The sequence below is a fragment of the Clinocottus analis genome, unplaced genomic scaffold (genome assembly GCF_023055335.1).
Source record: "Clinocottus analis isolate CAN_PGR_092001 unplaced genomic scaffold, fCliAna1.0.p SCAF_7, whole genome shotgun sequence".
Lineage (NCBI taxonomy): Eukaryota > Metazoa > Chordata > Actinopteri > Perciformes > Cottidae > Clinocottus > Clinocottus analis.
The window spans coordinates 22,170,904-22,184,108 of record NW_027176229.1 but is presented as its reverse complement, the minus strand read 5'-3'; the positions used below and the strand labels follow the sequence as shown (position 1 = coordinate 22,184,108).

General features: G+C 46.3%; 2 protein-coding genes across 2 annotated transcripts in view; one reads left to right on the top strand and one right to left on the bottom strand.

Moving 5' to 3' along the window:
• Window positions 1-8,751, top strand: part of osmr (oncostatin M receptor) — a gene marked incomplete at its 5' end in the record, with an annotated part of 9,171 nt that extends 420 nt beyond the window's left edge. Inside the window, 15 exons of the mRNA XM_068605037.1 lie at window positions 1-4; window positions 861-1,136; window positions 1,229-1,358; window positions 2,146-2,297; window positions 2,425-2,561; window positions 2,630-2,780; window positions 3,367-3,452; window positions 3,547-3,778; window positions 3,863-4,042; window positions 4,128-4,229; window positions 5,692-5,835; window positions 6,665-6,832; window positions 6,915-6,996; window positions 7,660-7,732; window positions 7,997-8,751. The exon at window positions 1-4 is cut by the window's left edge and continues 147 nt beyond it. Of these exons, the coding sequence (XP_068461138.1) occupies window positions 1-4; window positions 861-1,136; window positions 1,229-1,358; window positions 2,146-2,297; window positions 2,425-2,561; window positions 2,630-2,780; window positions 3,367-3,452; window positions 3,547-3,778; window positions 3,863-4,042; window positions 4,128-4,229; window positions 5,692-5,835; window positions 6,665-6,832; window positions 6,915-6,996; window positions 7,660-7,732; window positions 7,997-8,209 (2,130 nt within the window). The remainder of the gene's footprint in view (window positions 5-860; window positions 1,137-1,228; window positions 1,359-2,145; window positions 2,298-2,424; window positions 2,562-2,629; window positions 2,781-3,366; window positions 3,453-3,546; window positions 3,779-3,862; window positions 4,043-4,127; window positions 4,230-5,691; window positions 5,836-6,664; window positions 6,833-6,914; window positions 6,997-7,659; window positions 7,733-7,996) is intronic.
• A 366-nt stretch (window positions 8,752-9,117) lies between these two features.
• Window positions 9,118-13,106, bottom strand: sb:cb288 (uncharacterized). The gene is made up of 6 exons (XM_068566264.1): window positions 13,035-13,106; window positions 12,091-12,309; window positions 11,456-11,510; window positions 10,498-10,566; window positions 9,884-9,968; window positions 9,118-9,791 (listed from the first exon to the last, which is right to left on the bottom strand). The coding sequence occupies exons 2-6, from the start codon at window positions 12,148-12,150 to the stop codon at window positions 9,743-9,745; spliced, it is 318 nt and encodes a 105-aa protein (XP_068422365.1). The 5' UTR covers window positions 12,151-12,309; window positions 13,035-13,106; the 3' UTR covers window positions 9,118-9,742.
• Between the last annotated feature and the right edge of the window lie 99 nt (window positions 13,107-13,205).

Here is a 13,205-nt window from a genome sequence, read left to right as displayed (position 1 = left end):
TACGGTGAGGACTCACCCGCGTTGAGTCTGAAGGTGGATTTCTGTCTTTTTTTACCCGAGCAGATTTCTAGTTTGTAAGTAAATTATCTCAAAATCTTTGCTGTCAATTAAAAAAAAGGAAAACGCTCTTTAAGAAAAAAAAGAAAAACGCTTTTTAAAAAAAAAATTATCTCAAAAAAAAATTTGCTCTCTCAAAAAAAAAAAAAAAACGCTCTCAAAGAAAAATATCCACTGAAAACTAAAATTTGCTAAAAAAAAAAAGGAAATTTGCTCTAAAAAGAATAAAAACACTAAAAAAAAATGCTCTCAAAACAAAAATTTGCTCTAAAAAAAATGCTCTAAATAAAAAAATGCTCTCAAAACAAAAATTTGCTCTAAAAAAAATGCTCTAAATAAAAAAATGCTCTCAAAAAAAGTATTTGCTCTTAAAACTAAAATTTGCTCAAAAAAATGAAATTTTCTCTAAAAAAAAAAAAAAAAAAAATTTCTTTTTTTTTTATTCTAAATTTTTTTGTGACGATTTTTTTTTTTAGCGAGCAAATATCTTTTTAGAGCATTAAAAAAAAAAAAAAAAATTAGAAGCAATTTTTGAAATTGAAAGCAAAGATTTGGAGATAATTTCCCGACAGATAATAAATGTGCTCGGGTAAAAAAATCATTCTCTCTTCATCGTTGAGCCGATTGATTGATGACATCAGTGATCGTGAGCGAGGCCCCTCCCCCACCCTTTTTTCAAAACTTTCCATCAGTGTTTCGCCACCGTTGCACGTCTGATGCAACGCGTGACTTGTCCTCCGTCATGCGGGTTGATTACGGTTCACACGTCTTCGCTCTTGACTCAGATCCTCTGCGTCCTGCAGGAGCTCGGGTTCTGGGCGCCACCAGGATCTTCCCGTCCCAGCGGGTGCTGATGGAGAACGCCAGCGCCGCGTTCTGCTGCGTCCCGCCGAGGGGCGTCGTCGTGACCGGCATGACCTTCAACGACCGGGAACGCCCTCTCCTCGCCGTCGGGGCCGCCGGCGTCAAGGTCATCACGGTGCGGCGGCTGACCGTCCCCACGACCTTCATCAAGGTCGTGTCGCTCTCCTGCAGCGACGCCAGACGCCAGATCAGCTACGCCTGGAACTACGTCAGTTGTACGTGTTTGTGTTATTCCTTTTTTTTAATGATTTTGTCAACCTTTACATATGTGTGTGTGTGTGTGTGTGTGTGTGTGTGTGTGCTGCAGTTCCCCCCCAGAGGCCCGGTAACCTCAGCTGCTCCACCTCAGACATGGTGACCGTGCTCTGCCGCTGGGACACGGGCAGACGGCGAGACGCCAGCGACCGCAACACGCAGATGCACACGCTGCACGTCGGGTAAGAGCGCCGCTACCGGGATCTTCTCTTCTGGCTTTTTCTTTTCTTCCATTCTTCTTCCTTCCGCCTCGCTCGGTGATACATACTTTGATGAAGTGTAATGTTTTTGTTTGAGCCGTTGAAAACTGTGGAACCATTTTGATCTCCAGACCTTCTTTTCCTTGTTTGAGTCGTTGTAGGAACCACAAATGAATCCCAATACTTGTGTTTATTCTATGTATTTGTTCAGCAAAGTCTTCGGAAAAAAATGTATATCTGCAAAAAAAATCACTTTCAAAAGATATTTTGATGGTAACTATGAACATCCATCTCATGATGTGAGCCAGAATCCCGAAAAAAGCCTCCTGCAGCGTCAATAAGACACCTTTATGGAAAGATTAGGACCTAAAGAATCAGAGTCTGCAACAAAAATCACAATAAAACAAAGTCTTGTCCTGTTAGGAAGGAGTTTCAGTCAAAAAAATGTGTCATTCGGTTCAAAAATGGAAAAAAATGACATATTTTATGCCAAAAGATTGTCTGAATGGGGCATGCTGGGACTTAAAATGGTTAATGAAGGTAAACCAGGTTTCAGGTTCAATTGATGTACGAGCTAGAAGAAGAAACCAGGATGACGGTCTCAGTGTTGGAGAAGTGAACCCAACAGAGAAGTGGTCTTGACTTCAGTCTTCTTCTAGCAGCCAGAGGAGTCGCCCCCTGCTGGCCGTTAGGATGCAAGTCAAAAAGCTTGTTTCTTGTGGAATAAATCCCTCTTCTTCGCTCCTCTTCTTTGTCGTTGAGGAAACAGGAAGTGGGACCGGGCTCCCGTGCGCTGCGAGGCGGGGTCGCCCTGCGCTTTCCCGGCCGTCCCGCAGCGGGAGGAATACGACGTCACCGTGGTGGCGAGGAACCGGCTGGGGGAGGCGACGGCGAGCTGCAGCTTCAACATCTCCGACAGAGGTCAGAGGTCACGCGGGCGTCCAAACGGAGCGCTACAGTGTGTGAAGGCCTTTATAGTCGTGTTAGCGCAAGAAGATGAACCTTCATCAGGTGTGTGTGTCTGTGTGTGTGTGTGTGCTGCCGTTAGTGTTTCCCGAGGTGGAGGTGGTCAGGGTGAGCCCCGGGGCGTCGCACGCCACCGTGTCCTGGCTCGTGCGAGGGAACTTGACCCGGCTGGAGCTCCTCTGTGAGGTCACCGCGCAGCCCGGCGGCGGCCGCACTCGGGTGAGTTCGATCCGCTCCGTCTGAAAAGATTTTCTGTCCACTTTGTTCACCGTCCGTCTGTTTCTCAGCTGAGCTGCGGCGGCGGCGCCGGCGGCGTCTGCGGCGCCGACGTGGAGCGTCTGCTCCCCAACACCTTCTACTCCACCAGGGTGCGCTGCTCCGCCGGCGGCGCCGGCCGGCCGTGGGGGGAGTGGACGCGACCCGTCTCCTTCAGCACCGGTACGTATCACCAGCAGGACATCGGGGGTTCAAGCCCCAGGGAGGTTTGAAGCAGCGGTCCTCAAACTAGTGGGGCGCGACCCTCTAGTGGGGCGCCGAAGTATTACAGGTGGAAATGCAGAATCCTTTATTAATCCTGTATTTTACCCATCATCCTTAGTAATGAAGGAGCTTTGTGCTGCTGTGAAGCTCTGGGGCTTCAGTGCCTTGCTCAAGGACATTTCAACATGAAACTATGGGGAGAAAACTAGGATCTTCCTTGCTCATCTTTTTTTACCAAATATGAGTTATTTTTTTGCACATATATAACTTTATTTGCATTGTTTTAACAAAGTGATTGCACATGTTGTTAGTTTTTGTCAGATGGAGCAATCTGGTTCACTTGAAAGGGATTTAAACTTTCTTTAATCTGTTAATTTAAAAAGCCAGATGGAGGAGTCTCAACCAGTTGCAGCGTTTCTTTCCCGTGGTGTCGGGCCGTGGAACATTTTGCTTCCTCCAAAGTGGAGACAGAAGAATTGGAGGCTCTAAGTTGCCCCCGTAGGTGTGTGAATGTGAGGCTGTAAACTAAAACCCTCCCTCACAGCTCCGCTGGTGTCGTTGGACGTGTGGAGGAGAGTAAAGCGTCTCCCCGACCCGGACGCTCGCCTCGTGACTCTCCTGTGGATCCCGGTGAGACTCTGTCGCTTGTGTGTTTGTTTGTGTGTCGCGCGCAGCAACTCGAGCCCCCCCCCCCCTCCTCCTCTCGTCTCTTCTCGCCTCTCAGCGCGTCCCCGGCTCCGCGGCCGCCGTTAGCATCCGCGGCTACGTGGTCCGGTGGTCGCAGGGCGGCCGGAACCGCACCGAGCGGACGGGCGGCGGGCGAACCCGGGCCGAGGTCTCCGTCGACGCGGGACGGCACGACTTCGCCGTCCGGGCCGTGGTGCCCGCCGGCTGCTCCGCCGCCGCCGCTCGCCTCACCGTCCCCCGCCGCGGGGACGACGACGACGACGACGGAGGTCAGAGGCTCGCCGCTCGCCGCCGCCCGGATGGTTTTCCTTCCGCTGTGAGCTTCCTCTGATTGGGTTTTCGTCTCTGTCCAGAAGTCGTCCCGGCGGAGAAGCGGTCCAGCGGCTCGCGCCTGTCCTGGGACGCGGCGGGCGGCGCCACCTGCGGCTACGTGGTGGAGTGGTGCGTCCTGGGTAACGCGGCGCCGTGCGATGACGCTGACGTGCGATGGATGAAGCTGCCGGAGGGAAACAACACGCTGGTCCTCGCTGCCGGTGAGCCCTGAACGTCAACGCACGTTCATTTAGTATCTTTCTTCCTGTTTTTGGAGGTAAAACGTGATCTGACTTTGTTTCGCAGGACGTTTCAAAGCAGGTCGGAGGTATAGATTTAATATCTACGGCTGCACAGCAGGAGGACACCGACTGCTGGAGGTGCAGACGGGATACTCGCGACAGCTGCGTGAGTGTCACCATGTGCAGGTTCAGTACAAGAGGCCAGACGTTGCGTTCAGGGTCACAGTTTGGACACGAGGTGTTTTAGATCAGAGGTCCCTGGCAGGAGGTTGCGTAACATTTAATATTTAACATGCAATGAAAAGGGAGCACGAATAGATAAAAATGAAAGTTAAGATGAGGATAAAGTGTACGGAGTGAAGCGGTGGCACAAAGTTTGGGGTTTCACTTAGAAATGTCCTTTTTTTTTTTTTTTTAAAAGCCTTTTTTTAAAATGAAGATAACATTAAATTAACCAGAAATACAATCTATACATAGTTAATGTGGGCTGCACGGTGGTGTAGTGGCTAGCACTGACGCCTCACAGCAAGAGGGTCTGTGGTTCGGATCCCGGGCGGGGCGGGGTTCGGATACTGGTCTGGCAGGTCCTTCTGTGTGGAGTTTGCATGTTCTCCCCGTGGCAGCGTGGGTTCTCTCCGGGTTCTCCGGCTTCCTCCCACAGTCCAAAGACATGCTGCATAGGTTAATTGGACTCTAAATTGCCCGTAGGTGTGAATGTGAGTGTGAATGGTTGTTTGTCTATATGTCTGCCCTGTGATGAACTGGCGACCTGTCCAGGGTGTACCCTGCCTTCGCCCCTTGACAGCTGGGATCGGCTCCAGCGCCCCGCGACCCTAATGAGGATAAGCGGTTAAGATAATGGATGGATGGATGGATGGACATAGTTAATGTGGTAAAAGACTATTCTAGATGGAAACGTCTGGCCCGTTTCCAGCAGCATCACTCATTGTTGTAGTGGAACATTGTGTTTAAAAGACTAATGGATGAGTAGAAAACCCTTGAAGACTCTTGTGCAGTGATGTTACACAACTGAAAACAGTTCTGCTGCTGAGAGAAGCCATAAAACTGGTCTTCAGTTGAGCTAGTTGGGTTAAAAAGTCATGGAAATGTGGTTAAAAGTCATCGACATTTGGTTTTAAGTCATTAAAATGTGGTTAAAAGTCATGGAAATGTGGTTAAGTCATAAAAATGTAGTTAAAAGTCTTGAAAATTTGCTTAAAAGTCATGAATATGTGGTTAAAAGTCATGGAAATGTGGTTAAAAGTCTTGAACATGTTGAGTATCACGTGTGTGGATTCCATTAAACTCTCAAAATGAAAATCCAGGAGAGATCTTTCCTGTGAAACTCTCTTCTTGTTCTTAGAAGTGAAGGATATTGTAGAATATATATTTAATACTAGAACTTGCTAGGAAACTGTAAATGTGTGTGTGTAGAAGTAGAAGAGAGGAGTGTGTTCAGCCTCCAGACGTCGTCTTGCACCATCGCGTCTTCCTGTCGGTCAGATAAAGATCCTGTTGACTGACGGAGGAAACAACTTGCGAAAGCGATGAAACCGACTTCCTGTGGGTTCGTATCGCTGCAGGAAGTTGTTTCTGTTGTCTTGATTCAAGCCGTCTGCTTTTCTCAGAATCCCTGAAGCCTCCCGGTTTGGTGGAACCGGCTCGCGTCGCGTCATCGTCGGCGACGCTGGCGTGGACTTACAGCGAGGACGACCCGGAGCACCCGGCGTTCATCACCGGCTACCTGGTGACGGCTCGGGAGGCGGAGTCAGGTGAGAGAGAGAGGAGAGAGGAGAGGAGAGGAGAGGAGAGGAGAGGAGAGAGAGAGAGGAGAGAGAGGAGAGAGAGAGAGAGAGAGGAGAGAGAGGAGAGAGAGAGAGAGGAGAGAGAGAGAGAGAGAGAGAGAGAGAGAGAGAGAGAGAGAGAGAGAGAGAGAGAGAAACCTTGTTTGCTCTCTCGCAAACGAGGTCTATGAAGGTAGATTTGTGTATTTTTTACCCGAGCAGATTTCTAGTTTGTAAGTAAATTATCTCCAAATCTTTGCTGTCAATAAAAAAATAGCTCAAAAAAGAAAAACGCTCTTTAAAAAAAAAATTTGCTCTCAAAAAAGGAATTTAATCTTTAAAAAAATCCTCTAAAAAAAAAAGGGAAAAAAAAAATATATATATATATGATCTAAAAAAATGCTCTTAAAACTCAAATTTGCTCTCAAAACAAAAAAACGCTCTTAAAAAAAATTTAAATTTGATTTTAAAAAAAGCTCTCAAATCAAAAATTTCCTCCAAAAACAAAAAAAAATATCAAAACTAAAATATGCTCTCAAAAAAAAATTTGCTCTAAAAAAAAAGGAATTTAATCCAAAAAAAAAGCTCTCAAAACTAAAATTTGCTCTTGAATTTTTTCTACAAAATTAAAAAAAAAAAAAACTCTCAAAACTAAAATTTGCTCTAAAAAAAAAGTTTTTTTTTTTTTTTTTTTAAAAGAACATTTAAAAAAAAAATTAGAGCTATTTGTTTAAATTGAGAGCAAAGATTTGGAGATAAAAAAGACACAGATCCACCTTCAGAGGGCGTCTGTAACCTCGGTGTTCGCGTCCTGCAGGCCGGGTCGACGCGCCCGCCGTCGTGGTCGTGGTGGCCGACCCCCGCAGGAAGTCCGTAACCATCGAGGGTCTGCGGCCGGACCGCGAGTACGCGCTCTCCGTGAGCGCGCTCGGCGAGGGCGGACCCGGAGAGGCCGCCAACGCCACCGCCAGGACCACAAGCAGCCGTGAGCTCGCGGAGAGACGCAAAGAGACGCAGCAGTCTGTTTGTTTTTCACACAGATGATGAAAATGACTTTCCTCTGGTAGATTCTGCTCAGCTGGCCAAGATCCTGACGCCCGTCCTGCTGCTGCTGGGCTGCAGCGCCCTCGTGTGGCTGCAGAGGAGAACGTGAGCGACTTGGAAAGTTGTACTTGAGAGAGAAATGACTTAAACCCTCTAAGTTAAGGGTTTCGGTCCCGAGGTAAACTGCTGATTTAGAGGTCGACGCCTGTGAAAGATGGAGAGACCACGTTTCCACACGTGAGGAAACGTTCAATGTCCTGGAAAATCGAGTGTCGCGCACGTGCATGTTACGTTATGAGATGTCACATCACGCTGACGCTCAGGAAAGTACAAGTTCTTTACTAAAGTTAAGCTACAAAGTGTGTCATTAAGAGACATTTAAGGGCTGCCTTCCTTCCTCCAGGTGGAGTTGGAAGTTAGTGTTTGGTGGATTATTTTCCTCGTCACGATGCTTCTTGGCCTGAACTTTCATACCGTTGGAACGCTTGTTTGTTTCCCTTTCAAACGCTGCCCCACTCGTAAGAAACATGCGTCTCTGGGGCGAGCGGCGCAGCTCAGCATGCGAGGTTGCGTCCCATGAAAAATGTGACAAATCCTGCCGATCAGCTGATTCTGCTGCTCGTCCCAGAACCCTTAAGAGAGGGAAACAAACGGGCTTTCAAAAGGTTTACAAATCACCGCCAAGAAGCTGCGTTGGAAAAGAGAAATCATCCTCCAAACACACATTTCCCAACACGTCGTTTCCTCCTGCTTGTGTGTCTCTTCCAGGCTGAAGGAGGTGTTCGTCTATCCCGCCGGCATGAACGTCAAAACCCCGGAGTTAGCCGGCTTCCTGCGCGAGGTACGGACCAGCCGGAGGACACGACATGCACTAAACGCAGCTGCACGGGTCTGACTCGCTGTGTTGCTCACGTACATCATCACACAGAGGACGCTGCAAAGAGTTCACTGTTCCTCCGTAGAAAAGAGCTCTCAAGAGCCGCGACGGCGTCATAATAAACCGACAGGTCCCACGAGCATCAGGCCCGCGGTCCTGCTTCTGTTACCTCGACATTAATGGAGTTCTTGACGCGTTGCGTTCATGTTTTCATCCTCCTCTGCACAGACGGGTGAGCGGCTGCAGGCCCACGAGGAAGAGGAGGAGGAGGAGGAGTGCAGCAGCTGCGACATCGAGATCCTGACCCCCGGCGGCCTCGAGGCCTCGCCGCTCCGAGTGGACTACTGCCCGCAGCACGCAGCGGCCCGCCGGCCAATCACACGCGTCACAAACCAGATTTACCTGCACACCGATGGGTTGGAGGGGGCGGGGCTTGTCTGAGGCACAAGCGCTCATGTTCCCTGGACTCCAGGCGGAGCTTGAACCCTCCGGGTTTCCCGTCGCGTACGCTCACATCTCCGGCGACAAACGCCGAAGCCAAGACTCCAAAAACTGCCGACGCGGCTTCTGGAGCTCAAACACATCTGTAAAGAGACGTGGAGAGCGAGCGGAAAGCGAAAGCGTGTCCGACGGCGAAAGAGGAAGTCAGTGTAAAGTCTCCCTCCGCTACAGGATGCAACTGATCAGCCGAACACAGCAGTATTTCTAACGTTCACCGTGACTCACGCTCCATATCTCATAGTCTATATTTAACGTTTGGTGTTTGCACGACGAGTGTGATGACATTCAACGCTTTCCTAAATATTGACAGTTTGCACCGGTGTCATATTTATTTGAACTTGACTTTATTTTAACCGGTGAGCCCCGCGTGCTCCAGGTTGAGTATGAAGGTGGATTTGTGTCTTTTTCACTCGAGCAAACTTCTAGTTTGTATGTAAATCATCTCCAAATCTTTGCTCTCAATTAAAAAAATAGCTGTAAAAAAAAAAAAATTAAAATATGATCAAGAAGTAAAATGCTCTCGAAACTGAAATTTGCTCTAAAAAAAAAAAAAAAGAAATGCTCTTTTTTTTTTAATTTGCAATTTTTTTTTGAGAGCAAATTTTTTTTCCGAGCGCAATTTTTTAAATTGAGAGCAAAGATTTGGAGATAATTTACCTACAGACAAGAAATTAGCTCGAGTAAAAAAAAGACACCAATCTCCCTTCATAGTTTAGAACATAAGTTATGAGCCGATGGATATTTAGACCGTTACATGAGCCTGAACTGTACTTCCTGTACTGGCTCATAAGTTTACTTCATGTGTGGACGGACGAGTCAGAAGATCGCTATCTTTCAGTTCCAGCAGCTCTGCTTTGATCATCTTTTATTTTAGCAGAATATCCGCTTAATACTCTTGCTCGTGACGTCATTCATTCATTCATTCATTCATTCATTCAGCTCTGGTTTCCACAAGCAGCAGAACTGGTTCTGGAGGAGAAAACAACACAAAGTGTGTGGACCTGCACTGTGAAGCAGCTTTTACACTCGTCCTGCCGCATGAGTTGGTTCCTGCACAAGGCGACATTTATTTCCTGGTTCCATATTTTAAAAACGAAAGTAAAAACAGATTAAAAGAGACGCTGCGAGCGCGCCTTCCTCTTCCCACTGCACCGAACCGAAAAGCTGCTTTCAAGTCTTCCAGCAGCGACGGCGTCCTGAGTGGAGTTCAAAGCAGACGCAGGAGGACGAATATAGAAAGACATTTCTTAGATTTCCACACCAGATGCTCGCGTGGAGGCGATTGGCTGATCGGAGGGGGGAGGGAGGGGGGAGGAGCCGTGACCCGAGTCGCCCTCAGCGACGCAGAGTTCACAGAAGACGACGACGAAGAAGAAGAAGAAACGCGATCTGACTCCGCCGGACAGGCGGTCCGGTCGTTGGATCCATCAGCAGCATCTTCCTCATGTTCCACTGTTGAGCTGCACATCGTCTTCACACAGACGTCCTCTGCTTCACCCTCACCCGCACCTTGCTGTGCTTCCTGTGGAGACAGACAGAGAAACACACACGAGTGCGTTCACATGACTTGAGAAGGAAGGAATGAAGCGTCATCCTGTCTTTCCTGGTTGTTACCGGCGGGGCGGCGCCACCATGCACCTCCAGAGGACGGCGTAGAGCGCCAGCAGAAGGGCGATGAACACGGCGGCCGCGATGGCGCCTGAAAAGCACAAAATAAAAACACGCACGTTGATGAACACGCGCTGCGGAAGAGAAGCGTCCAGATGAGCTGAAGGACGCAGCGCCTCCAAAAACTGAGTTTATTTACTGTTTGCTCGTTTGTGCTCATTTATATTGAATAAAAAAAACTAAAAAATGTCTCTGGGGGTTGTTGCCTTCCTGTGCGAGGCTTGTGGATGTCATCTTTTCAGAGCTATGCTTCCTTCCTCCCTTCCTTCCTTCCCTATGTTCCAGTCCTCTCTAGTGAAGTGTTGTGATTTATTTTATAATGTGTAATAATAAAATATCAGAAGCGAGCGTTTCTTTGGAAAGAATCTCCATGTCTGAATTTCCCAAAGAAGAAGAAACTTCATTTGTCATCGTAGAACGTTCTTCATCATTCCACGAGAAGTCTTCTCTGCATGTGACCCGTCGTTATGTTGTATGCTCATCCCCGTGAGCTAATGCTAATGCTAATGCTAAAGCTACAGCTGGCGGGGCTTGTTTTTCCTGCTACACCTACAGCTCACCGGGGACGATGCCGCTGCCGCTGGGAACCGAGTCGTCCGGACCGGAGGGACGAGCGGCTGCAGTCGAGTCTCCATGGAAACAAACAAAGAGTTAACAGGATGTGATGCGTTACGATAACTGAATCATTAATGGGAATATTATACAAGATTTTAATAAGGATTAAAAGCATCCAGCATCTTCTTGTTAGTAACTCCCCTAATTTAACTCATTTAGCTGTATTATTATTATTATTATTATTATTATTATATGCATCATCTGTGCTTTGGAAGCATTCATATGACACCGTTACAGTTAGTAGACGTTATCAGACAAAATGTTGCAGGATGACAAAGTTTCTCATAAAAACGTTAAACTAATTTAGTTTTTTTTATTTATAGTGTGTCATAAAAAATTAGTCAAAGTGTAGTATTAAATACAGTTTTAGGATGGTATTAAATTAAAAGTAAACTAGTATATTGTAAAGAAAAAATATATATTATACGTTAAAGAATATTGTATAAACCCATTAAAAATAAATCACAGTATAGTAGAATGATATTAAATCTGTAATAATATTAAATCAGTGTCATATTAAACACAGTATAATGATAATAAATCGCAGTGTAATTATATTAAATCAGTATAATTATATTAAATCAGTATATAATGATATTAGCTCACAGTACAGTATGTCAGTGCACTGACACTGGTCGGCCTTTTTGCTGTGTGTGTGTGTGTGCGTGTGTGCGTGTGCGTGTGTGTGTGTGTGTGTGTTGTTCTCCATCAACACACAGCTGTCATGCTGCTAGCTGGAATTTACCTGAAGGGCATTTCCTCATTTCTCTGACACTCTAATCTGACTAAGTGGAAATACACATAGTCCACTTCTGTGTAAAGAATGAACCAACAACAACAACAACAACAACAAAAATATAACAACTTCCAACCAAACTGCGCTGTGATCCGGATCAAACTCACCGTTGCTGAGCTGAACAGAGTGGAAGAGCTGCAGGGTCACGTCGGGGTCAACCATCTGAAAGCAGCAAAAACACTCGTGTTTGAACAAGAAGAAGAAGAAGAAGAAGAAGAAGAAGTGGAGCAGAGGGCGCTGGCGCTCAGCCCGACGCAAACAACACAACACAGTGTGAGGCACGCAGACAACAGACACACAACAACAAGGCAAGAGTGCAGAAAGCATCTGGAAGTTAAGCTGCTGGAGAATCAGATAGAAGAAGTGAAAGATAAAAGTAGAAGAAAGTCAACCCTCTGACATGTTTGTTGCGTTGAAGCACGTGCTCCTGCAGCTGGGTGATACACTCAAACACACACACACACACACACACACACACACACACACACACACACACACACACACACACACACACACACACACACACTAAATAAACAAACATCTTGCAGTGGAGCACCACTGAAAACACGACACACTGGAGGCTCGTGATCACGTAAACGCGTCAGCTTGTGTCGTAAAGTCACGACTCTGTCAAAGAGAGTTGCGCTCTTGTTTTGGTACATGGAGCCCAAACCCTCCCAAATGTGTGTGTTCGCGCATGTGTGTGTGTGTGCATGTGTGTGTGTGTGTGGTAGCTCCTCACCTCCGAGCTGTTCCCGTCGCCGGTGTCGGTGTGGCTCTTGTTTCTCACCTCGGTCCACATCGTCGGGACTTCATCGGTTCGCGTGTTTTTCTTTTTCACCTCCGCCGAGGCGCGCCTCCTCGTGCTGCGTTCAGGTGCTGCCTTTTCTTTTGGGAACCCGCGCAGCCTGATCGCGCGCCCGCTGCAGGTCCCATCAGGAACTGCGTGCTTGTGGCGTTGCTTTATGGGTTTTGATTCATTATATATATATATATATATATATATATATATATATATATATATATATATATATATATATATATATATATATATATATATATATATATATATATATATAAAAAATTAGAATATATATATATATATATATATATATATACACTAATTTTTTTCACTTTATTTTATGTTTGTTTTACTTTCCTGTTATTTTTTTAGTAAACCGGTTAACATATACACAAACAAATTAAAACACTGATTTAAGTAACTCAATCTGTGCTTAAGTTGTTTTTTGTTACGTTTTTGTCTGTCGTGAGCAAAATGTATTTGGTTTCCTGTTTTGTTGTACGGTGCTTTTATTTTGAAGGCGAGAAATATGATAAACCCGGAAGTTGGAGTCCGCCGTTTAACGGCTAAAATTAAGTTTTTAACGGTCAATTTGAGATGTTCAAAGAAACTGGTTCGCGGTCCCATGAAGAGGAACAAGTTCTTACGTTGCTTTTTGTCATGAAAATGTTTTTATGAGGAATAAAATTAATTTAAACGTCAGTTAAAGGCCGAGACCACCTGACGAGTAGCTACACTGATCCTCGTGTCATATTGTGCATCTTCACCAATAAAGTATATATAAAAAAATAGAGTCTGACATTTCACTAACTGTATACTACACCTTCCTATGGAGCTTTGATATTTCCTACAACCCCTGAAGGCCGCATGCATGCCTGGACTACCTGTTTCTCAAGGAGGCGGCTCTGGTTTAGTTTAACTGAGATAACACTGTGGACCTTCACGCGCTGCAGAGGATGACGTCACCGTCACATTGTTTACTGCGACACCTCAACGCCACTCAGTCGGATGTCTGGAAATCACCAACCAAAACACACCGGAAGTCGTTGTTGACG

Coding starts and splice junctions, on each gene's coding strand:
- sb:cb288 (XM_068566264.1), bottom strand. CDS start 12,150: ATGTGGACCGAGGTGAGAAACAAGAGCCACACCGACACCGGCGACGGG. Junction 11,511..12,090: donor GCGACGGGAACAGCTCGGAG/GTGAGGAGCTAC, acceptor TGCTGCTTTCAG/ATGGTTGACCCCGACGTGAC. Junction 9,792..9,883: donor ATGGTGGCGCCGCCCCGCCG/GTAACAACCAGG, acceptor CTGTCTCCACAG/GAAGCACAGCAAGGTGCGGG.